The sequence below is a fragment of the Lytechinus variegatus genome, chromosome 18 (genome assembly GCF_018143015.1).
Source record: "Lytechinus variegatus isolate NC3 chromosome 18, Lvar_3.0, whole genome shotgun sequence".
Taxonomy (NCBI): Eukaryota; Metazoa; Echinodermata; class Echinoidea; order Temnopleuroida; family Toxopneustidae; genus Lytechinus; species Lytechinus variegatus.
Window position 1 is genome coordinate 2491615 of NC_054757.1, and position 25813 is coordinate 2517427.

Sequence of the window (25813 nt, forward strand, 5' to 3'; positions counted from 1 at the left end):
AAGTTGGGGAATCGAGTGCAGGTGGACCACTACACCAGGGTTTCTGTTTCCCCCTACTCTTATACTTCGCCACACATTGTCAAACAAAAAAAAAATCAGGTTCTTTTTATAAACAGTTCATCATCATAAAAATTAAGTGGTACCAATTAGATCGAACTGGTTAAAGACAGAAGCCCAATATGCGACCCAACTGTGTATGGGATTACCTCGCGCCTCGTCTGTTAATTGCAACTTGGAAACCATAAAGATGAAGAAATATTAGACAAGAGTGGTACTTTACCGATGAGTCGTGGCCACTGAGATAATTGGATTAGGCCAATATAGAAATATCTTTTTTTTAAATTGGGTGTGACGACGTCGTGACACGCCCCCATACATGTAAACAAACGTGACACGTGATACGGCGCCTGGATTTCGTTGGCTCGGCATATCAGCGATCGTGTGAAAATAAAGGGGAAGGCAGAATTACAATTGAAGCCCACGAAGACGAAAAGAAAAATCCATATATCAGCATGACCAGGGAGTGAAGCTGTTAATTGGAGTGATTCGTGTAATGTAAGTCGTTCTTGAACTCGTAATTAGATCTAGGCCTAAACAGCCAAATTATCGAATTGTTCACCTTTTTTTTCATTTTCATGAATGATATCAGCTGACATGACACGAATGTATGGATATGGGACCGTGATCATCTCCCATTCTCCCTCACTGCCACCGGCCGCGGCCACAGCTAAGGCCAGGCAGTGCAGGCACAGAATCCACAAGCCAGGGCAAGGCCCAAGAAGACCTCAGGTTGAGGTAGACCAAAAGCTTCGTTCTCTGTTTTGTTGGTTGTTCAGCTGAACTCCGTTGGCTTCACTCACCAAATACAGAGACCGAACTTCCGAAGTTCTAGCGCGATCTGTACAGGGCCAGGGGACTCAATGGTCATAAGATTAGCCTGGAGCCGGAGGCGTTCTGGGGTAAAAATCATAGTACTATTCGTACCTTTACCCCCTAACGCCTGGCACTTGGCCCTATAGGGCCATACATCGGAAAGGAAAATGCAACTATACAAATGCACCAAACAGCGCCTTATAATTTGAATCTGACGTTAACACTTCTGAACATGGGTATAAATATCGGTTAGGAAAGTTTGGTACGATAGAATTAAATGAAAGGGAACAAAAATCGCAGAAATGGGATGAAGAAATAAAAGTAGAAGAGAGTTTACTCACATTTGTTGTCTTCGCCATCTTGGATCCATTGTTAATGCAACCTATTTCATCAATATTGTCGCGCGACAACTATCAGCGCTGACAGTTGTCGCGCGACAATATTGATGAAACACCCCCCTGGTTCAGTGGTTGAAGCGGGACATTTTAGCACTTGATTTTGCCGCCCTCTATAAGCGTCACGTAACTAGGTTGCATTAACAATGGATCCAAGATGGCGAAGACAAATGTGAGTAAACTTTCTTCTACTTTTATTTCTTCATCCCATTTCTGCGATTTTTGTTCCCTTTCATTTAATTCTATCGTACCAAACTTTCCTAACCGATATTTATACCCATGTACAGAAGTGTTAACGTCAGATTCAAATTATAAGGCGCTGTTTGGTGCATTTGTATAGTTGCATTTTCCTTTCCGATGTACGGCCCTATAGGGCCAAGTGCCAGGCGTTAGGGGGTAAAGGTACGAATAGTACTATGATTTTTACCCCAGAACGCCTCCCACGTCGGATTTAGGCTACTTAAGATCGGATAAAACTAGTCTTGAGGACGCAATGATGATGATTTTTTTAGAGATGTCATATACTTCTTCATCATTGACGTCTTGACACTCTCTCCATAGTGTCTTCAGCGAAGGACCAAAACAAAGATGGATTCCCCAAAAAATCCATCTTTTTAAACCGAAGTCACTAGATGTTTGTTAATTTTATTAATTCTTACACCTTCCTACGCCTAATGCGTAGGAAGGTTTTAAATATTACTTTTAAAAATGTAAAAAAATGAAGATTTCTTACCTAACTGATGCCGCGTAGACCCCTCGTTCCACATGTAAACAACGGAAATACAATAGCGTCGACCCTTGAACCGCTTATGTATGACGTACTTCCGGAAAGCAATGCCGTCTTAACGAACAATTTAGAGATAAAAAATCTTATTTAACAAATATTAAAATTTATTTCGTGATCATAAATAATTCATATAAATATATATAAATTATTTATGATCACGAAATAAATTGGATAAAACGGGGAAGTGAATTTGCGCAACAGGGGCAACAGCCGAGGTAAGTCACTGTTTTTGTTCCTTTCAACTTTATTTTTCTCCGTTTTTTGGCAATTAATGCCAAGAGGGAATATAAATTTGTATTTTGGTCGCGTTAATTTTCAAAATTTTTATTCATTAAAGACAAAAATTGAAGAGCCCCGATGGGGGGATTTTGCATTGCAAGTCCCCTAATGGTGGCTGCACGATAGCGAGCCGTCTGTGTACGAGGAGAGATTAAAAAAAAAAAAATGTTAAAAAACTCCTCGAAACAGACGGCTGCTTAGCTGTCTAAGGTTGAGGTGGTATTCAGAAAATTGTCTTTAGTTTTTTATGTAACTATATGTAACTCAGCAAGAGAACAGCTCGCTAAAATGATCTCAAAAATGAAAATAAAATAGGTATTTTTATTTCTGAATTTACTGAATGAAAATTCAGTCTTGATCTCACTCAACTCAGCTCTGTAAGTAATTAGATTTTAATTAGTTGTAGAGATGAGACCGAGAAGAGAATTTTTTTAAGGGTAAGTAACCAGGACTGAAGGACGCCCCCTATTTATCGCTGACACGCACAATTTTATTTTATCATCAACCAATCGTGAAAGTTCTTAATATGTGCATAATGGGTCAACCAATAGAAGTGTCTCACCTCAAAGAGATCTTTAATTGAATAAATGTCTCCTTTTGTAAAACAAGATGTTCTTAAGGGACCGTGCTAGAAATTATTATTGTTGGCCAAGAAAAGTTGCATGCAACATGAAGTTATATTAACCCTGTACCTCTTGTAATTTTTTATTTTATTTTCAAAGAAATTAACATGAAAAAAAGGTGGAAGAATCTTCAGAATACATTCTATCTTGATACGTTATCTTGCGGACAGAGAAATCTATACGTCGTTTTTAGCTTGTATGCATATTTTAGCTCGGACATCACGTACGCTCATTGAAAAATTAAAGTCAAAGTAAGTTACTTACTAAAATTGTAGCCGGTACATGCCTATTTTTTGTTGATGAAATGCTGCACATAATAGGAGAGTAAAAATATTTTGCTAGGATGGGGTTATTCTCCAAAGGCAACAGACTGAGCAAGAATTGATAATGCCAGGGACTGGAAAACCGTCTTCTGTCCGCAGATCTATGGTTGAATTAAACTTGTAAACATAGGATAATAATCAATGTTTTGACTAGATAATTATCAAAACCTGACTTTCCTTTGCGAAATGCTGGCCAAAAAGGTTTCTGTAATGAACCAGGAGAAAAATTTGCTGATTGGTACAATGACATCTTTGCTTTTATCATGGAAAACAATTGTGCAATTGTCAAGCCGATTGACAAATCAGGCAATTAAAATCTATGTGTTGATTTTCATGCCATTAGAATAATTCTGTCAAACTCAAAATCAAATGACGAATTAAAACTAAAATTAAAACCTGAAGTCTGTTTCCTTTCATATATTATATTTGATTGATATGGTCCAGATTGCCAAATTATAACTATTGCCTTTATTTTCTTTTTCTTGTTTGATTCATGTAGGTATGATTGATGGCACAAAGAACTTCTAGACTTGGACCCAACCACTGACCTCATAACTCTGGTAAAGACTTTAAAAAGGATGGCATCTTCCTGTAAATTACAAGCCATCTGGCATTGTGTCTTTGTTGGCCTGTTTGCACTGATGATTGCTCCTGAGTTTGTTTCCTCAAAGACACCACATCATTCATCGTCCAGCACTGCATCGTCAGCTAGGAGAGAGAGGACTCTCAGTGCTGCAGCAAAAGTTATCGACTTGATGAAATCAAACAGACCACAAGATGGTACCCGTGTGCATCTCAGCAAAGCTGAAGTAGATGATATACTACAGAGGATAAGGTCATCAGATGTTTTGGACGACTTGCAAAAGCTTAGCAAGTCATGGCGTCTGAAGTCTGGGATACGAGCAACCCAAGTGCCAGATTGGCCATGGCCGGTAGACCCTGATGTCTACTACAATATGGTGAGTATTGTATCCTCCTGCTGAATAAAGGTGAAGTCCACCTCAGAAAAATGTTGATTTGAATCAATAGAGAAAAATCAGACAAGCACAATGCTGAATATTTCATCAAAATCAGATGTAAAATAAGAAAGTTATGACATTTCAAAGTTTCGGTTATTTTTAACAAAATAGTTATATGAACGAGCCAGTTACATCCAAATGAGAGAGTCGATGATGTCACTCACTCACTATTTCTTTTGTTTTTTATTGTTTGAATTATACAATATTTCAATTTTTATGAATTTGACAATGGGGACCTCCTTGCCTGAAGCACAAAATGTTAAAATAATGGAACTCCATGTGTTAAGGAAGGAATGAAACTTCATTTCACATGACAATGACGAGAAGATAGAAATATTTCATATTTCATTTAATAAAATACAAAAGAAATAGTGAGTGAGTGATGTCATCAGTTCCTCATTTGCATACCGACCGAGATGTGCTTATAACTGTTTTGTGAAATGAAGCGAAACTTTAAAATGCCATAACTTTCTTATTTTACATTTTACTGTATGTTGTTGTACTTACATGTACTGTATGTTGTATAAAAAAATCATCATCATCATCATCATCCTCATCATCATCATCATCATCATCATCATCGTCATCATTGTAAACATCATCACCATCATCATCATCATCTTGTTAATATAATCATCGTCATCACCATCATCGTCATCATCACCATTATCATTATCGTCATGGTAAACATCATCGTCATCATCATCCTCATCATCATCATCATCGTCATCATTGTAAACATCATAATCACCATCATCATCATCATCTTGTTAATATAATCATCGTCATCACCATCATTGTCATCATCATCACCATTATCATTATCGTCATGGTAAACATCATCGTCATCATCTTCATAATCATCATCAATATCATCATCGTCATAGTCATCATCTTCATCTCCATCATCATCAACTTGCATCATCATCATGGTAAACATCATCGTCATCATAATCATCAATATCATCATCGTCATAGACATACCGGTAGTCATCATCTTCATCTCCTTCTTCATCAACTTACATCATCATCATGGTTTAGCATAATATGTGTTCTAGTTTTGATATTCAGGTCCTTGTAATATGATATGAAATACAATAATATATGATATCAAATTCTAAATGTAAGTCTTTTGAAACTCATTAAAAAAAATGTTGACATTTTATAATACACATCCTGGTATACAGGCAGAAGTGCAAATCATTTTCGATGTGACTTAGCAGTTGATTGGAATTGAATCTTGCTGTCTCATGTTTTTTTGTTTTTTTTGCGTACAATTAATTTACACCCACAGTCACATGCATGAACTTATAAACAGAGAATGAAATAAGGAAACTTCCTCACATCCCATTCGTTACTCTATGTTTCTTGTTATTTTTTGTCTAAATTATACAACTGTCATTGTTATTTTATTTTATTGCATTAATTCACAAGTTATTGTATCCTGTTTTTAATAGATGCAAAGTAATGAATTTGAATACTAAAATAATAATAATATTCTTGCAGAATGGATTTATGCTGCAGTCCAAGAAATCTGCTTGATTTATTAAAGTGACCTCTAAAGCAAAACCATTAGTCTGTTTATGATAACAAACAGTAGGCATCCTTCCTCCTTTACTGAAATACAAACTGAAATCACATGACTGAAATTGAGATAACTTTTTTTTAAGAGGGTCACATGATTCTTAAATATCCCTTTATCATCTGCAGTAAGGTTTAACTTAGACCATGGTCTAACTCTGTGCTAAAATTATAGGAAAGCCAAAAGTGTCAAAATTTGTATTAAGTTGTATGTTTCTAATATGTTTACTGTTTCTGATTCATTGATGGTGAAGACAATCATCTATACTTCCTAGACAATTATGAATGATTTGAGAGCCAAATGAGCTGAAATATGATACATGTATCTCTGCTGTTAGTGATTTATGTAACAATTGGCTATCCATACTTAAACCACAACTTTACACCTGAGTTTAAGTTAAACCTGACTTCAGAATACGAGCCTTTTGGTTTGGCTAAAAAACTGGGCTGCACACAAGTGGATCAAGTCTGACCTTATTCTTGTGAGAATGGGTACAAAGCTTTTGGATGATGGCTCAAACAAATCCCAAGGTCATTGCCATTGTTAAAATACAATTAAAGGGGAACTCTGGGCTGAATTTATTTATATCCACATAAATAGAGTAAAATTTACTTAGTGAAGTGCTGAAAATTGCATCAAAATCTGATAACAAATAACAAAGTTAATGAATTTTATAGTTTATCATTATTTTGTGAAAACAGTTATATGCATGTCGCCATGGATATTCATTAGGTGCGCTGATGATGTCACATCCCCACTTTCCTTTTTCTTATGTTAATACATGAAATCATAATTATTTCATTTTTTCAATGAAATATCATTTTGAAATATCATTTTTTCAATGAAATATCATTTTGAAATATCATTTTGTCAATGATATGTCTCCTTATGATAAAATAAGTTGCAGCAATGAATACCTAATGCATCACATTAGTTGTCCATCCAACTTTTTTTAGTTATTGAGGGAAAAAAAATTGAAAAAAACATAATTTCATATAGTAAAATACAAAAAAAAAGTTTGCTCATTGAATATTCATGAAGACATTTACATTTAAACATTTTCACCAAAATAATGCAAATCTTTAAAATGTCAACTGTTTGATTCCTTGTCTGATTTTCATAAACCTTTCAGTGTTTTGTTTCTCTGATTTCAAATCATATTATTTTCAGCCTGGACTACCCCTTGAAGAAATTTTTGTTTGCTTGTATTAAATAGATTTCATCCAACCACTTTATTGAGCTACATGTTGGCCTATGAGAACAGGACAATAGTTTCTCTCTTTCCCTTTCAAGCTCATTTCATCAGGATACTATCACCATTAGCTTGATCGTCAAGGTCATTTTGACCAAGTATCTACATTTAGTTTGGACTTTGCTGAAAGCCAGTTTTCAGCTTACTTTGATGTTTTAAAATGTCATCTTGATACTTGAAATGGAATAAAAACATAGAATACATCAAATCTGAAAATATGATTTACAGGTAGTATCCATTTTGGAAAAAATCTTAGCCAATATTGGGAAGCATTCCATATTAAATTCCTGTTCTTGTAGAGATGAATTATAGTTTAGAGGATCTGCATGTAATATTCCCCAAAATTAAATATCGGTGGGTTTACTTTTGAAATTAATAGTAAAAATCTTAGCCAATGATTCAAAACAAACAATGATCAATTTAAATTTCTAGAGCTTCATTTTGGAATGTATTTTAAAATTAAAAAAGCAAGAGGAATAATATTTAGTACGGTAATAGAGGTACATGGGCTTACCACTTGTGAGTTTTGAACCCTAAATCCACAAGTTTATTGGTCAATCAAATCAAATACTGGTGAATCTGTCCAAGTAGAATTTCTGGGGGCCTCAGAAATCAGTTTGATTCAGGCAAAGAAGATGTAAATAATAACTTCTTGTCCTAGTTTGAAAAATTGCTTCCACTTAGCTTGTTATTGAACTTTTAGGTTGTTGACTTGACTGTATTCATTTTATCTTTTCATTTCAGAGTGGTTTGATTTGGAGTAAAGGTTACCCAGTTGAAGAGTATACCGTCCAAACTGAAGATGGCTATCTCCTAGGATTGTTCCGCATCCCCCATGGTAGACAAAACAACTCCAAAAACACAGGTAAACATGGAGTCACGCATTGAGTGGAGGTTGATCTATATAATGTCTTTAAAACACCATTCTCATTATACTTTCTAAAACTAGTTTAGTGGATAACCGGTTTAGGAAACCAGTTGGGAAGATTGCTTTGCTAGCATTCTCATTTGATCACCCGAAAGTTTTCAAAACCACTTCACGTAAAGTGGTCTTGCTGCTACAAGAGCGCTCTCAGTGGGGTGACATGTTTCGCGCAAAATTTGAAACCGCAGCGTAGACATTCTAACACAGTGACAGTGTGTGGAGTAGCACGTTCATTGTGCGAAGATTGCTTCCTGAAGAACGGTTGTGTCCTCACTTATGCTAAACCAGTTTAACAAGGCAAAGTGATCTTGAAAACTATATTGCGAGGTGGTTTTCCGAACCAGTTTGGAAGATCACTTCGAGCGTTCTCGTAACACGTTAAACTTGTTTCCACTGAAGTAGAATCCAGTAAACTAGTTTTAGGATGGTAACGAGAGTGGGATATAAGTTTAGGGAGCTAAGATTCAGCATGTACATACTGTATGACACCATTCTCACTACGTTCCTAAAACTAGTTTACTGGAAACTAGTTTAATGTGTAATGAGAAGTAATCCTACAGGGGCGGATCCAGCCTTCGGCAATAGGGGGGGCCCGGAATTTTTTCAGCCATATTTTCCCCGATCGGCCGCTCGAATATGATTTTTGCCGGGATTTTTTGTTTCTTTGAAGGGGTAGTCCTAATGGTCACTTTTTAGCTTTATTCTTATGAAACATAAATGTATAATACCATAACCCTTATTTATATAATGCGAGCGCGAAGCGCGAGCTAATTTTTTTTGAAATCTTATGTACTTTTTCCTAAAATTGTGAACATTCTGGGAAATGTTTGTTTTCCTGAAAAAAAGATGTGTATGCAAGTTAATAATTACTACGAACGTAAAGAGTGAGCAGAAATGAAGTGATGGAAAAGGTACTGTTAAATACTTGCTTACAATTAGCCATGAAGACGTTGCACATTTTTAAAAATCAAATAATGCGAGCGCGAAGCGCGAGCCGAAATTTTTTGACATTTTTACCTAAGGAATGGATATTCTTAGCACGTTTTGTAACTTAACAGAATATACAATTGAACATGCGAGCACGAAGCGTGAGCAAAAAAAATCGAGATTTAGACCTACTGAACAAGACACTCTATTCAATTAGTTTTGTAAATCATGAAAAGGATGAGTAAGCGGGGATCTTCCATACATTAACAATGCAACTGCAGAGTGCGAGCAGAAAATTTTTGTATACGTTTTGAACTGTCGAAATTGTACCTGTTATGGACTGCTTGCATTTAGCCATGAAGACGTTACATATTTCAACATTCAAATATTGCGAGCGCGAAGCGCGAGCTGAAAAATTTTGACCTTTTTTACCTGAATAATGGAAATGCTAAGCACTTTTTGTAATCTTGAAAGGACTCTAAGTATATAAACTAAACTTTATTGATGCGAGCACGAAGTGCGAGCGGAAAAAATTCTGGACACTCTATTCATGTTTTGTAAATCATGAAAAGGATAAGTTATTTATCCGCGAGCAGACACTTTTTGATATTGTGATCTGAAACTGCACAATGATTTAAATAGAGAACAATCTGCGTATCTGAATTAACGTGTGTTTTAGATTTCGACCTAGAATTTGGGTATTCTAAGTACCTTTCTTATCATGAAAATCAATAAAGCGAGCGCCGCAAGCGCGAACTAAAAATATATGATATTCCGATCTAAAGGGTAAATTTAAGCTCTGTATTGCAAACACTTTGTGGGAAAATTGTGAATTGTGATGGATCACAGTTAAAAAAGAGCTGATGTATTTTATTATTATTACTTTGAGTTTTTACATAGGACCGGGACATTCTATAAGGGCATTATGTCATCATAAGAAAATGATGACTATCTTCCTATTTCTCTTTCTAAGCATGAGAGCGCGAAATCTGTTAATATTATTTCCTGAAAACTAGAAATTTAAAGCACTTTTGGAATTATGCATAAGATGCATGATATCTATCAATGCGAGCGGAAATTGCAAGCCGAAATTTTTGATAAACTGTCATCAAAGTAGTTTGATTTAGAATTAATATTGGGATATACATAACTCACTAATCAAAATGCTAGCGTGCATTGCAGCGCTAGCTGATACGTTTTGACAATCTGACCTGAATAGGGAACTTTTTGAGAACTTTATGGAATACAGGAAAATAATAGGTACCTGACAAATCAAATTTTGCGAGCGCACAGCGCAAGCAGAAAATGATAATATTCAGACCATAACACAGACATTTTACAGAGCACTTTTTTAAAATCAATTTGTAAATCAAACAAATAATGAAAGTTCAATTTCCCAGCTGAAATATGTTTTGTATATTGACTTCAAAGTTTGATATTTCAAGCTCCATATTGAGCAAGATGTGCAAATCCCCTAAAAGACAATAAGAGCGCGAAGCGCGAGCGAAAATTTTATATCCTAACAAATAGATTTTTCAAAAAATTATTTTCAAAGTCTTCCCCTCATGTTATTTTATTCAATCATGTTCCTCCTCTTATGTTTGCCTTTCTTCTTTTCTCTCTTTTCCCTTCCTTTTCTTTTTTCCTTTCTTTCCCCCTTTTTTTTTGCTCCGCCAATAGGGGGGGCCCGGGCCCCTCGGGCCCCCCCCTGGATCCGCCTATGATCCTGGAAGCAATATTCCAAACCGGTTCATAAAACAACCTTGCGATGCAGTTTTCAAGAGCGCTTCACCTCGTTGAACTGGTTTAAGCGTGAGGACACAACCGTCCTTCGGGAAGCGATCTTTGCACATTTTGAGATGCTACTTTACACACTGTGTGTAGAATGCCTATGATGTGGTTTTGAATTTGCACGAAACGTGTCACCCCACTGAGAGCGTTTCTATAGCAACAAAATCGCTTTACATGAAGTGATTTTGAAAACCGCTTTCTGGTGATAAAGTAGGAGTGCTAGCAAAGCAATCTTCCAAAATGGTTTCTTGAACCGGTTTCTTGTAAACTAGTTTTAGAAAGCGTAATGAGAAAGGGGTCTATGTTTGCATATTGGGCTTACAGGGCAGAATTTTCACGGTGAATGTGCATGCTGTCTGTGATTCTTCAAAGCTCATTGAACCAATTAATTTTGAAATGAAAAAAAGTGATCTATGTTGCATGTTATGTTGGTCAGATTTTCTAAATACTGACTGAGAATTCTACTTGAGGGTGCTTAATACTTTACATATTTTGCAATTGGATATAGAAAGCTACTGATAAAGATTACATCCTGAAATTTTCAACCTATTCCATGCTTGAGAAAGTATTCTATATAAACAAGACAGAAATACACAGATTTTTAATTTGATTGGGCACCAGATCGAATGAAAAAATTATGTAGAATCAGAAAATTTATCCAATAGAACTTATTTTTGGTTTGCTTCCCTTCACACCACACCCATATTGAGGTACATGCATTAATATAATCTAGTAACGAAATTGAATGGTGACATGCACTTTTGGGGGGATTTACCAGAACAACAGACAGGCATTAAGGAAAAGAGAAAAGAAAGTACCATACATAACGAAAGAAGGCAGGCATGGAGAGGAAGGAAGAATGCTATCAAATAAAGCACATGTGATGCAAAATGACACCAAGTTGGCTATAGAGGGCAGCCTCCATCCAGCCTTATTTTTAGGTTAGAAAGTATTTAGAATGGCTCATTAAAGGTCAAGTCCACCTCAAAATAATGTTGACTTTGATAATTAGAGAAAAATCAGACAAGCACTATGCTGAAAATTTTATCAAAATCGGATGTAAAATGAACAAGTTATGACATTTTAAAGTTTTGCTTGTTTTTCACAAAATGGCTATATGCACAATTCAGTCACATGCAAATAAGCGAGTCGATGATGTCCCTCACTCACTATTTCTTTTGTTTTTTATTGTTTGAATTATACATTATTTCAATTTTTATAAATTTGACAAAAAGGACAAACTTGACTGACCCATAAAATGTTAAACAATGTTCAGGGAGAAATAAAACTTTGTTTCACAGGATAATGGGGAGAAAATTAGAATATTTCATATAATAAAATACAAAAGAAATAGTGAGTGATGTCATCGGGGGAGCATTTCATGAAAGGACTTGTTGGACATTTTATCCGTCAGTTACCATAGAAACAGTGACTCTCAGCCAATCAAAATTAAGGTAAGATGTCAGATCGGATAAATTGTTGGACAAAAATGTTGATGAAATGCTCCCCAGATCCCTCATTTGCACTCTGACCGGGATCTGCATAGAACTGTTTTGTGAAATTAAGCGAAACTTTAAAATGTCATAACTTTTACATAAATTTTACATCCGATTTTGATGAAATTTTCAGCATTAGGCTTGTTCAATTTTTACTTTTTTATTCTAATCAACTTTTTGTTGAGATGGACTTGTCCTTTATAATAACCTGGAAGACTGATAAGAATTATAGTTAGGAATCACATCCAATAAAAAGCAAGTCAGAGACTAGGGAAAAAAGACTTTACATTAATAGCTGTTTTGCCTACTTTGGTTTATTCCCAATTATATTTTGTATCAAATCCATTTTCAATTTGCATATATGTGTAAGGGCATTTTGGCAAATTATAGGAATTTTTTTTTTTACATTTTGAGGGCAAATGGCCTTTGAACACACATTTTTTCATTAATTTAATATAAGATGATATGGATACAATGTGTGATTTGTGATTAAGTGTGGTAACTTTCATGGAATTGGAGTTAAAGAAAACTAAAAATTTTATCATATTCAATGAAATTCGATATATAAAAAAGTTATGGAATGAAAATGTTTTGCTTTATTTGTACATTGGTTATTATTTATCAGGATTAGATTAATGCAAGTTTATCAATTCACTTTGTTCCCAATTAATGCCTCTCTTATAAGAGTTTTCCTTATTGTGATATATATTCATGTGCAAACAGAAACTTACCTTGTTGTAAAGATATAAACACCATATCAAAATGATCTGTCTGTCCGTCTGTCCAGAAATCTGGACCACTGTTTGCATGATTTGTAAATAACCCCAAGAAAGTTTTAGCCCTCCTCTCCACTCACTGACTTTTATTGATTATATTCATACATTTGAAATCCAAATTAAATCACCGTCTTTTGAAAGCTACAATACTTACACTGCCTGTAATAATAACTTGGAATATAGTGTTGTTAAAAATGAATCACCTAAGAAAATGGGAATCTAATTTATGTTCATTAAAGTTTGTGTTTGTCATGGTCTGTAGAACAAGATCTTGTTATATTTTCAGCGTATAGAAGTTTACAAGAGTTAAAGATGACTGTCGTCATATTAGGTTGTAGTATGTATTAGTATATCTGTACATGGATATAATCTGCACTTTCGTAGACATTGCATTGTCATGTTTTATTTTTGTTGTTGTTTATTATTATTGTTAAAATCATAGATATATTTTTGTTTATGTTATTTTATTATATTGATTCAATAAAACACATAAAAAAATATAATGTCGGGCTTGATTTCCAACAAAAATAGATTATTTCTCTTTCTTCCAGGTAACAAACCAGTTGTCTTCCTACAGCACGGCCTATTGGCTGCTTCTACCAACTGGGTTGAGAATTCAGCCAATCAGAGCCTTGGTTTCATCTTAGCTGATGCGGGTTATGATGTATGGATGGGTAATATGAGGGGAAACACCTATTCTAAACGGCATGCGTGGTTGGATCCAGATCAGTTACAGTTCTGGGAGTTCAGGTATGTGAAAAATTCTTCAGACACATTTGCAAATTTATGCTTTAGTAAATGGTAAATGCGGTGAATCAACTAACACCAACACTAAAAGGTCAACACTGAATTGAAAATTACCTTTTTGTCTTTTCTTTCCCCAGCTGGGATGATATGGCTCAATATGACATCCCTGCCATGCTGAACTTTGCCCTTAAGAGGTCGGGTCAAGCTTCTTTGGACTACGTGGGTCACTCACAGGGAACCTTAGTGGCTTTCACAGGATTCACCCTTGACCTTGACCTAGCTAAGAAGGTCAAGCATCTCTTTGCGCTGGGACCTGTTTACACCGTAGCGGACATCGAGTTCATCTTGAAGGATATTGTTACCTCTGAAGTTGTGAGACTATTAGCCGTAAGTGTGAATGTGGTTTGGTAAAGTGGAATGCGATCCAGTCATCCACCTAAAGTGATTCCTGTGTGTATACGTGCTACCCCAAACTTGCAGCTCATTGTAGCAGATCAATGTGGCCGGAACGGCGTAATGAAAATATGCGAAGCTATAGAACAGATTTCTTTCTTCTTTTTTCTTGATGAGAAGAAAATGCTATGCTTTGGAGCGACTGTCTTTGTTCTTTTTCTCAATAAGATAAAAACGTATGCCTTGAAACAAAAAATTTGAGTGTAAAAATGGGGTCCCCTCCGCGGCATATACCCACCATGCATTTTATACTGAGTTGCCCCCCCCCTGGGCCCCAAACCTTGACTGTCAAGAGCCAATTTTAAATCTTCTACAGCTAGTTTTTAAGATATAGCATATTTCCATTGGGTCATTTCAGAGGTGACATTTCTATTAATACATGCCTTATATAAATGTCGATTCCTCCACCCACTTCACTGTAGATAGTTGCTGGATGTTATCTGTCCATCTGTCTTGGTTTTGTTCTAACTAAAACTTATCAGGTGTTGTATGAATCTGCTTCAAACTTGGGTCATGGACGTATGAGGTCATACTGAAATTGTCAATGGTCATGGAAATGTATCTACATGGCAATGTTTTATTCATGTATAAAGTAAAGAACCATTTGAAGGATTAACTTCAATCTTTAATGATTTCTAACACGATTCAATGTTAGGTCACATGGTCAAAGGTCATTTGGTCACAGACTGAGGTCATACCTATAAAGAGTGGCTGGTTCGTGCTACGAATTTACAATCTTTGACAGATTCATATTTAAATTTTGCACAAGTAAGCATATGTGAGCGGAGATGATCTGATTAGAGGTTAGAGTCATGAGGACAGAGGTTACAGAGGTCATCCAATACATGGCTATATATGGCCTATTCTTGTGATAAAGAAAGATAAATTTGATGTATCAATTTTAAACTTGGCTGATACACAATAACACTTATTATTTTTTTGTTTTTTGTACTGACAGAGGAAGGAAATAGTTTTCAATGATTTTGTTTACTTTTTCTCTAGGATGCACTGAGTTTAGCTGGTATCGACGACTTCCTACCTAACAACTTCCTTACCAATACGCTTGGAGCTCAGACATTATGTGCCTTGCCTGAAACGCAGTTTATATGTGAAAACATCTTGATGCTTCTCGGAGGATTTAGTGAGCATCACCTAAATGCATCCAGAGTCCAGGTTTACGTTTCTAATGAACCAGCTGGAACGTCACTTCAAAACATGGAGCATTTCCTTCAGGTTTGTAAAACCATGGCATTGAGAAATAGAATAGGATAATAGAAGAACAGGATGGATGTTATTAAAATTATTTGGTAAATGATCATAAGTGCTGTAATATCACAGATATTTCAGCATTTAAAAACCCTTCTTAAAAGGAATATAATTATGTTTTTTTTATAAACCAATTATATTCATTTTCTGTATTTGCTATTATTAGGTATCTAATTGTGATATTTTTTAGGCAAGGACATTTATTTTTGGGCACATTTCCTTATTGCAGCATAAATGGGGAAAAATTAAAAAAAGGCACAACCTATCTTGAATGCCAGTGTAGGCATCAAGGTCATTCAATAGGATATTCATGACCATGGCATTCTATGGCTTTTGATTAATTTACGCCCTGACTATTTTTATCTGCTTTAGTAAGCCAATACCGGTGTGTTGGCTCAGTTGGTAGAGCGTCCGTCTCATAACCGGGAGGTCGGGGGTTCAAACCCGGGCCGCGTCAGACCAAAAGACATTAAAAGATAGGAGTTGCTGCTACCCTGTTTGGCGTTCAAGGATCAAAAGGATAGAGCCTCGTCGATCTGGCGCTGCAAAGCGGCTTCCGTGCCCACGATCAATTCGGCAAAGCAAAATTTTTTGAGTATTTCATTTCATGTCTATTTTGAGCAATAAAATGTAGATTTTCATCTTTCATCTTTCATCTTGTCTCTTGTTTTAGATGGTGATATCTGGAAAGTGTCAAATGTATGACTTTGGAGTAATAGGAAACTTAGTTGAATATAATCAGGTATGTATACATGTTGTTACAAAGAAATTTATCCGTCAGTATTAGAAGTCTGCTAGTTGGACGAGTGACCTTGGATTCAAATAGAACTGAAGCAATTGAATAAAAAGTTGTGCCATTATTTTAAGGGAACACATAGTGATTAGCTCAATATGATTGCAATGAAGCCAGTTTTAATCTTAAGTGGCTCTGAGGCATTAAAATATTTTTTTACACAATTACACAGATCATATGAGAATCTAACAATGATTCACTGGATATTTATAATAGACCAATTTATAATAGACCAATTGGTTTCATAGTTCACAAAATGGAGAATGGAAGCACGATAGCTCAGTTGGTAGAGCGGGCGTTTTGTATTCTGGTGACCCGGGTTCGGTTCTCACTAGTGCCATTTAGTAAGGCATTAATCCTCAGAACTTGGTCCTTCGGAGAGGACCTTAAGACATCGGTCCTCTGGTTGCTTGCTTACAAGCATTCATGCTTTCTTAGCAAGCAGGTAAAATAATAACCACCAACAACTAATTATCAATGACTACCACATCAAATTCATGTATGCATGTATTTCTGTAGAAGTTAACTTGCTGCAGCATACTACCTGTTGTCAACCTGTAGATATTGCAAGTTTTGTGATGGTTTTTGAGCAGAAATATTCCAATAAAAGTCATTATATCACTCCAAGTTGAAATAGTAGATATTTTGAATATTAAGATGGCAATAAGAAACAGATGCTGTATCTCCAAACATAATTTAAACAAAGTTCCCGCACACACTCATTCTTTTTACTCTCCCTCTTGGTTTCTCATTGTTTTTCACTCTCTCATTTTGTTCCTTTCTCCCCCCATCCTGTTTTCCTCTCTCTCAGACCACACCCCCAGAGTACCATGTAGGGAACCTCACCGTGCCTGTCGCCCTCTTCTGGGGAGAGAATGACTACCTCGCCGATCCGCAGGATGTGGAGAAGCTTATACCTCAGATACCTCATCTCATTTATAACAAGAAAATACCAAACTTTGAGCATCTAGACTTCATCTGGGCTGTGGATGCTAATAAAATTGTGTATGATGATATACTATCTATTATGAATGGGAAAATACCTCCTCATTAGTCCATTTAGTACAGATATCACATCAAGGATTAATTAAACCTCTGCTTTTTTAGATGAAGGGAAATTTTAGATGTCATTTTCCCCTTTTTTGAAGGAGGAGAGGGATGTGCCAAGGTTTTTGGCTACATTTAATTAGACTTTGTTTTCCCCCTTTTTTGAAGGGGAAGAAGGGATGGCCGAGGGTTTCAGCTCCATGTTGTTTTCCACCTTTTTTGAAGGGGAGAAGGGATGGGACATGGGTTTTGGCTACATTTACTTAGACTTTGTTTTCCTCCTTTTTAAAGGCGGAGAAGGGATGGGCCAAGTGTTTGGGCTACATATCAATAAGTATCTGGTGGGTAATTCATATAGCTGTCTATAAAGTTCAGCATTACTTTACACACACACACCTTCGCCCTGTTTTACAAAGAGTTACGATTGATCCAATCAACCTGAAGTACATGGAAATCCATCTATGTCAAATTTTTCTGAAGGAAATTTGCACAATGTCCTTTGAAAACAAAGAAAAGCATACTGAATTGTCAAGAAAACAGTGAATGTATGAAAGTACATCATATCTAGAAAGTATTTTGAACAAGCATGTATTTTAGATGTTGACGTTGCTGGCTTTATATAGTTATGGTTGATTGGATCAATCGTAACTCTTTGTAAGACAGGGCCCTTGAACTTGTTCCTAGGTGCTAGGTCTGCTACATATAGATTTATCATTTAGCTCAAGCAAGGGTCACAGGTCACGCGTAAGGTCATTCCTAACTTAAAACAGCTTTATAAGACATCCACAATGATTAAAAATTAATACATTTTGTGTTGAATGATATGAAGAAGTTTAAATTTGTATGAATAATAGCAAGTTTGTGCTTCCAAAGTGCTGCTATTCTAACAGTTTTAATCATTCTATTAAAGAAAAAGGATAGATTACCTAAATCAATTTTGGTAATATAGATTCTGACAATCGAGATTGAATAAATATGTGCGCCTTGCAGTAATGCATTTCAAATTGCAAAAGAAAAATCCTGCACAAATGCCAAGGGTGTCTTATCACTGGGTAAGTTCACACTAAACTCAAATTCAATGGCCTAATGTGCAATCATTTTTTTTCTATATTATATGTAATTATGATTTGTGGTGTGCATGCATGTTTGATATCTATAAACTGGTAATGGTACCACCAATTTTTTATGCTTTAATTTCTCAGGTTTTTTTTCTCTTGTGATTTAATGTCTTCCAAAGGTATGCCTTTTTGTTTGCTTGTTCGAGTTCTGTAATATATTATAACTAACATGACAAGAACAGTGTTTCCCCGAAATCTATTTTAAAATCCCAAGCCTTGAGTTTATAACAGTCTTTCTCTCTGTACTGTACTCATCCCCCTCCCTGTTTCCACAATTTTGTACATCATAAACAACTTGTAAATTTTACTTTTCTCTCTTGAATGATATAACTTTATTCCGTATCTGTCAGGTTCATTTGAATTAGAAATTTAGAACAAGATTTTTATATATCCATATAATATTCAGGTCACAAATTATTTCAAACAGCAAGCATTGAAACTACATAATATACTGTTAAAGGAACAGAGTAAATGCTGGCATTAAAGGCAACATTTTGCTCATAATAATAGGTCAAAAGGAATCATATTCTTGAAAAAGCCTTTTTCAAAATATTGGACAACTATCAGACAAGATTGAATTTTGTCATCGTCTTTTCTTCCAGATTTCAGGGAAATCAATCTATTGATTATAATTGATAGTTTGTGTGTACTATGTCATACTATGGTGACAAGCCATGTGAACTAAAAAAAAAATGAATTGTATATTTGTATTGAATTTTTTTTACTATACGCCAAATCCACTCCACAAGAAGTTGAGTGGATTTGGGCAGGAACATAAGATAAGTATTATACTGGAATTTTTTAGCAAATTTGAATGTAAAATAAGAAAGTTATGGCAGTTCACTTGATTTCGGGAAACAGTTACATGCACAGCAGATCGAAGGCAGTATGCAAAGAAGGGAAGCAGTGATGTCACACATACCCTTTATTTCCGTTTTAATAATGATAATATTAATTATTATTTCTTATTAAGCACTTTTTCAAAAGTAAAAAAGCGCTGTACAAATGACAAAACAAATACAAACGGTAAAATCTTAAAACAAAACTACACTAGATGAAACACTACTTGCAATATATTAAACATGTTAAAACAAATGAGATTTAAGCATCTTCTTAAACACATCAGTAGAAGAACATTGTCTAAGTTTATGGGGTAATCTATTCCAATATTTGGGGGCAAACACAGAAAATGAACTATCACCTACTAATTTTAATGTTCGGGTTTTACTCTTTTTACTCTTTAAAAAAATCTTTGCATTTTTCCTCCTACATGGATAATGAAAGCACTGCTTGAATTTCAGCCTGCACAATGGGAATTATTACTTATTGTAACTCAATATTATGATTCCCTTCTTTGTTATAAAATATTCAAAATGTGAGATATTTCACACATCTAAACTCAAAAGAAATGAGAGTGTGACATCAACTCTCATCTGTATCTGAGATCGAGCAAAACTTTAAGAAGTTATGAATTTTGCATGTTACATCTACTTTTGAATGTTGGGTTTATTTGATTTTTTTCCTCTTTTTGTTAAAATTAACTCAGTGCCTGAGTGGACTGGATCTTTACTCTGATTTTCAGCAATGTTAGCAACTATACTAGTTATAATCCAATTCTGCACACTTAATAACAGGGATGTTTCCATAGAAGTGACATGACTTTTGCTCCTGTAACAATTGTTCCGGGCTTTATTTTATTACATATAGGGTTTTATGTTGGGTTTAGGGTTGGGTTAAGGAGAGGGTACGTTGTTTAATCCAGTGTTGAAATTATGGCAGTTCCATAATATGCTTTTCACACTGCACTTTTTTTCCTAAATTTGTGGGGCTAAGGGGGTCTTAGCCCCACCAATTTCCCGGGGTTAAGCTTAGCCCACTTCGTTTTCACACTACTAAGTGGGCTAGCACGGTAAATAGTACGGTACTATCCGGCCCTGCAAAAAAGCAGGGTTAGCCGGCTTATTGCAGTGCTAAGAGATGCAGTGTGAAAACGAAACAGGGCTAAGGAAAGTGGGGCTAAGCATTAGCCAATCACAGAAGTCGAATTGCACGTTTATCACGCTCTATTTGGTAAAACCATCAATATTCATGGGCTGAGGGATAGTCCGGGTTAAGGCATTAACCACGGTTGAGCAGATAGTATGGGGTTAAGAAAGACAGTGTGAATCGAAAAAAAAGATAGTATGGGGTTAAGGATAGTCCGGGATTAAGGATAGTATGGGGTTAAGGAAATGCAATGTGAAAAGCATATAAGTGTATGGAATTCATAGCGGAGTAATTGTCGCCGGAGCAAATGTCATAGGACCGTTTCAAAAGCACCTCTTTTGTGTACATGAGGAGGTTGGTGCTTCTAATGCTTAAAAAAAAAGAAAATTCACTGAATTTATATAAAACAATATTATGCAAAAACTACTGAGATTGAAATTGAATATGCAAGTATATACTGAACATGAAAAACAGCACAATTATCTGCCAGTGAACCTGCCAAAACAATTGAAAATATAACTTTTTGTTCTTTTAAAGTTATTGATAAGCTGCCATGATTAGAGGGTTATAATTATTTGTATGTACACTTACTTGGCATGAAGTCATGGAAATTTAATTGTTATATCATACAAAAAGTAAATTTCTCATGATTGAAAAGGTTCATGAATCAAAGACAACTCGCATCTAAGGGGCTGGATTACCCGGTTGATATAATTTACAGATCTAGAGGAATAAAGATTCAGCATATTATAACAATTACTTGATATTCATTCAGTAATCCAACACATGTGCTAACTAATTTCAGTATTTCATATGCAGTACTTGAAGTCCATGAAATTCATTATAATTTGTCTCTGATTTCTAGTTCATACACAAAGATGCAAATTATAACAATTTGTCATGACTTGAGTAGTTCTAGAAATGAGGTCAAAATTGAAAAGACTATGATGGTTTGATGTATGAGAATTTTTTTTTTCAATTGAAGTTGACTAAAAGCTGAAAAATTTAAGTAGTGTTTTAATCAGTAATCATTTTATTGTCTATATATATATGTATATAGACGCAATCTTATATCTTTGTCATAATAAAGTCAAATGATCTGCTTAAATGCAGGCTCCTATCATTTGTTGTTTTAGAGATTATCATACACACAATGAAAAGTGTGTAAAATTGTGTTGTGTAACGTCAAATGCCCATATATAGATGTATACATGTATATATGATTTACTTGAATATGTATTGTATATGACTTTTCTAATATATGCCTCATTTAGACTTATTTCATTGCATCTCAAGTTAGTTTTGTGTGTCATCTAAATTTCTTAAATTCATGATCATTGTTCAACAATCATCCAAAATGAAAATCTTTTTCTTAAAGGAAATTTTCTGTATGTTGAAAAATTATGTGAGCTAAATGGAAATACCATACAAGTATTATAGCCTTCTGCAGATACATGAGAACCAACTTATAGTGCAATTGTACTTTCCATTAATCAGGAAGCCAGACTTACAAAAGCAGCATTATGACCAAAGTGATTATTGTAAACCTGTTGTGAAATGAGGTCTTAGTTCCAAATAAATGTGGTAAATGTTGATATTAAAACATTTCAAACTATTTGGATGAATTGTGTGAGAAAGGAAATACATTTTTATTCTAACAAAATTTCTTTGTTTCTGTTTGCTTCTTTTTATCTTAGCAATTCGCTTTGATTTTTATGACTGGCTGAAATTGTATTTTAAAAGTGTGAGCCAGTTTGTACAAAACTTAACTTTCGATGTTAACATTCATGAAAGCCTTGATTTGGAAAGTTGCTCAGCAAGTTAGTGATAGTTAACCATTGACAACTGAGTGACTAATGCTCTGAGCACTTGGCAGATCAATTATTATTTGATTTTCATTTCATGTAAAGGGGCAGTTTGAGATGAGAAACCATGTTTAACCATCTTCAACTAAAAGGGGAATGAAACCTTTGGAACAAGTGGGCTTGTGTGGAAACAGAAAAATCCAACAATAAGATAAAAGAAAGTTTGAGAAAATTGAACAAATAATGAGAAAGTTATGAGCAGTTGAATATTGCAATCTCGAATGCTATTGAGATCCTCCCATTGGCAATGCGACAAGAATGTGTGATGTCACATGTGAATAACTTTCCCTTTGATGGACTATAAAATACCCACAAATGTCTCTTTTTGCTCTTTGTTATGGTGATACAAACTCTTCATCCATAATGAACTCTTTGAAAATATAGAAAGAATACATGATCTACTTATAGATGTGATAAAAGAGGCATTTTAAGTGAAATATATACAAAAGTAATGGGAAAGTTGTTCACATTTGACGCCACACATCTTTGTCGCATTGCCAATGGGAGATCTACATTACAATCATGATCTAAACTTCAATTGCTCATAACTTTCTTAATATTTATTCAATTTTTCTCAAAATATTGTTGATCTGTTTCTTAGTTTTTTCCGTTTTCGCACAAGCTATCTTGTTCTAAAGGTTATATTTCACTTTAAGAGTGGTTGAAGGCCAAAATACCTCCCCCACCCCCTAGAAATAGATCAAAAGAGAGAGCTCCCTTTTTGCCAAACATCAGGAGAGCTGTTTATGAAGAGTTTTAGATTTTCACCTTGTTTTCACTGACCAATTTGCTCTGAGCCAATAAGATGCAAGGATTTCTAGCAGCTTACAGTGGAGAGTGGACGTAAAGGGGAAGTTCACCCTGAAGCAAAGGTTTTAGTAAAAATAGCAGAAAAAATAATATTGGTGAGTTATAGGAAAATCTATTAAAGATTAAGAAAGTAATTAGAATTTTAAGTTATGGATTTGTGACGTCATAAACGAGCAGCTGCCCAGTACTTATGTAATATAGGATGCATGAATTTCTTTTTTTTTAATGGTTTCTAATGACTTATTTTTGTTTTCTTTTCATGATAGTGTGTGAAATGATTTGTACGCTGTTTTCACAGAATATTTAAGAATCGCTCTTTAGGAATGCTGCTCGCATATGACGTCACAAATCAAAAACTAAAAATTCTAATAACTTTTAAAATCTTTAATGGATTTTCACCAAACCTTTACCAATATTTTGAATAATTTTTATTGCTATTTTTACAACAAATTTTGTTCAGGGTGAACTTCCCCTTTAATCTACAATTCATATTGTCACTGGGCATGAGAAACTTGGTAATGGTATCTAAACATCTAATTAAAAAAAAATTAGGGAAACTCAGAGAAAGCTATATTTTTAACAAATATGGCAGCCTCATACTGACTGAAAACGTTTTAATTCTTGCAGAGAACTCTCTGCAAAAGATTTTTTTTTTTTTCTACATACAAGGATTGAACTCCCCAGTGACGATTTCTTTCAGCCCCCACACTTTTTTCCAAAACAGTGTACAAGAACGTAAGAATGACCATATGATTGATTTTTTCGCATGGTCGCCCCCCCCCCCACTTTGAAAACCGTTCCGCAGCCCCTGCAAAATTGTTTTAAAATGATGCTTTGGCTTGTCCCAATACAGAAGGAAGACGAGTGCAATGTTTACCTGTGTAACTCTGCATAGCACAATCACATAGCTGAATCTCTTTGGAAATTTAAAAACCGAGTTTGACTGAAAAGTAAGTCTTCCTACTCTGGGGCTGGTTGCAAAACTTGCAATCAATCGTAAACTGATATTAAATCAATCAAAAATGCAGAGTGCTTGATTCTTCAAGTCGTGTTCTATGTGAATGGCTCTAGGGTCTGAAAAATTGATTCAACGTATGCAGAATAACTTGGGTACATTTTATTGTACAGTGTAGTCTCCTCATCAGTATCTCAAAACGAAGTTATCTCTTTTTATCACCTCATTCTCACTCACCCACTTCATTTCTTAAAGAATTGGCCCGGCCTGAAATTATTCATATTTAAGTTAAATAGAGTAAAATTCACATAGCAAAATGCTGAAAATTTCATCAAAATCAGATAACATATAACAAAGTTATTGAACTTTAAAGTCTATCAATATTTTGTGAAAACTTATGCACATCATCATGAATATTCATTAGGTTGTCTGATGATGTCACATCCACACTTTCCTTTTTCTTATGTTAATACATGAAATCAGAAATGTTCCATTTTTTCATACTGCTGTAAATGATGCGACTCCATTATAATGAAATAAGTTTCAGCAATAAACTAATGCACTTAATCAGTTGTAAATCGAATAGTTTTAGTTCGTGGTAGAACTTTTTTGAATAAACGTAATTTCAAATAAAATACTAAACAAGAGAGGATATGACATCATCAGCTCACCTAATGAATATTCAGAGACATACCTAGAACTGTTCCATCGGAATAATGCAAATCTTTAAAATTCAATAACTTTATTTGCTATCCAATTTTGATCAAATTTTCAGCATTTTGCTCTGAATTTTACTCTATTGAGATATGAATATCTCCAGCCTGAAACATCCCTTTAACATAATTATGGGTGCAATGCACAATCAACCCATTTCCAGACATTGCATGGCAAAGCTTAGTCAAGATTGGACGTTGATGCATAGAGAGAAGAGTGGCACTGGTCCAAGTATTGGGAGTCAGGAGTCCCTCTGTCAGCTTAAGGAAAGAGTGCTTCCATACATCAATGTCCAATCTGGACAAGGTAAAAGATCAGAAACATTTTTGAGGGGTACAAAACCAATGGAAATTTAGATTTTCTTTTAATGGAGACACCACCTGGCAAATACAAATCTGTGGACAAAGAAAATTATTTCAATTCTCCAAGTTTTGCACATAAACCCATTTTGGACAAAGAAAAACCCCAAGGAGAATGCAATAAGTGGGTATTTGTCTCCTGAATTACACGTGTTACAGAGTTCTTGTTCATGCAATGTCTGAATCACGTTGGCTCAACAGCCTCAGAAACTGCATAAAATTGATCATCAATGAAGACGCAGCTTGTTCAACTGTACATTGAAGTGTATGTTTTCTTGAAGGGAATCCCAACCATAGTAGTAAAATGAGACTATGAAAGCAATTAAGGAAAACAAAATTGTGATAGTTAAAGAAATAACCTTGAACAATTTTGTGAATTAGAGCAGTTGTCCTTACTTTACTTTGCTACATCACCAATGTGGCAAAAGTGTTACAACTTTTGTCAACAATTTATACTTTATATTTTTTGTAGGTTTCCTTTTGGTTGTCAGATGTTTGAACTTTCACGTATCTGCTTGCATTTTACTTTCCCCTCCAAAAACTATGAATTTGGGTACAGGATCAAGTCGTGTCATCACCACAGAACACACCTTCAGGAGTACGAGTTCCTCAAAATAAAACATGTAATGAATAAAAACACAGGCTCAATATA

The 25813-nt window shown here is 35.0% G+C and overlaps 1 protein-coding gene across 1 annotated transcript; it reads left to right on the forward strand.

Annotated features, from left to right (window-relative positions):
* The first annotated feature begins 434 nt into the window (after positions 1-434).
* Positions 435-17805, forward strand: LOC121431771 (gastric triacylglycerol lipase-like). The gene is made up of 8 exons (XM_041629470.1): positions 435-550; positions 3780-4239; positions 7878-7998; positions 13600-13798; positions 13933-14182; positions 15251-15481; positions 16188-16256; positions 17119-17805. Exons 2-8 carry the CDS (start codon positions 3859-3861, stop codon positions 17359-17361), a joined length of 1494 nt encoding a protein of 497 aa, XP_041485404.1. The 5' UTR covers positions 435-550; positions 3780-3858; the 3' UTR covers positions 17362-17805.
* The last annotated feature ends 8008 nt before the right edge of the window (positions 17806-25813 follow it).

Excerpts from the sequence above, each read along its gene's own strand:
- LOC121431771 (XM_041629470.1), top strand. The coding sequence starts at position 3,859 with ATGGCATCTTCCTGTAAATTACAAGCCATCTGGCATTGTGTCTTTGTT. Across the intron at positions 4,240-7,877 it reads CTGATGTCTACTACAATATG|AGTGGTTTGATTTGGAGTAA; the intron begins GTGAGTATTGTA and ends TTTTCATTTCAG. Across the intron at positions 7,999-13,599 it reads AAACAACTCCAAAAACACAG|GTAACAAACCAGTTGTCTTC; the intron begins GTAAACATGGAG and ends TCTTTCTTCCAG.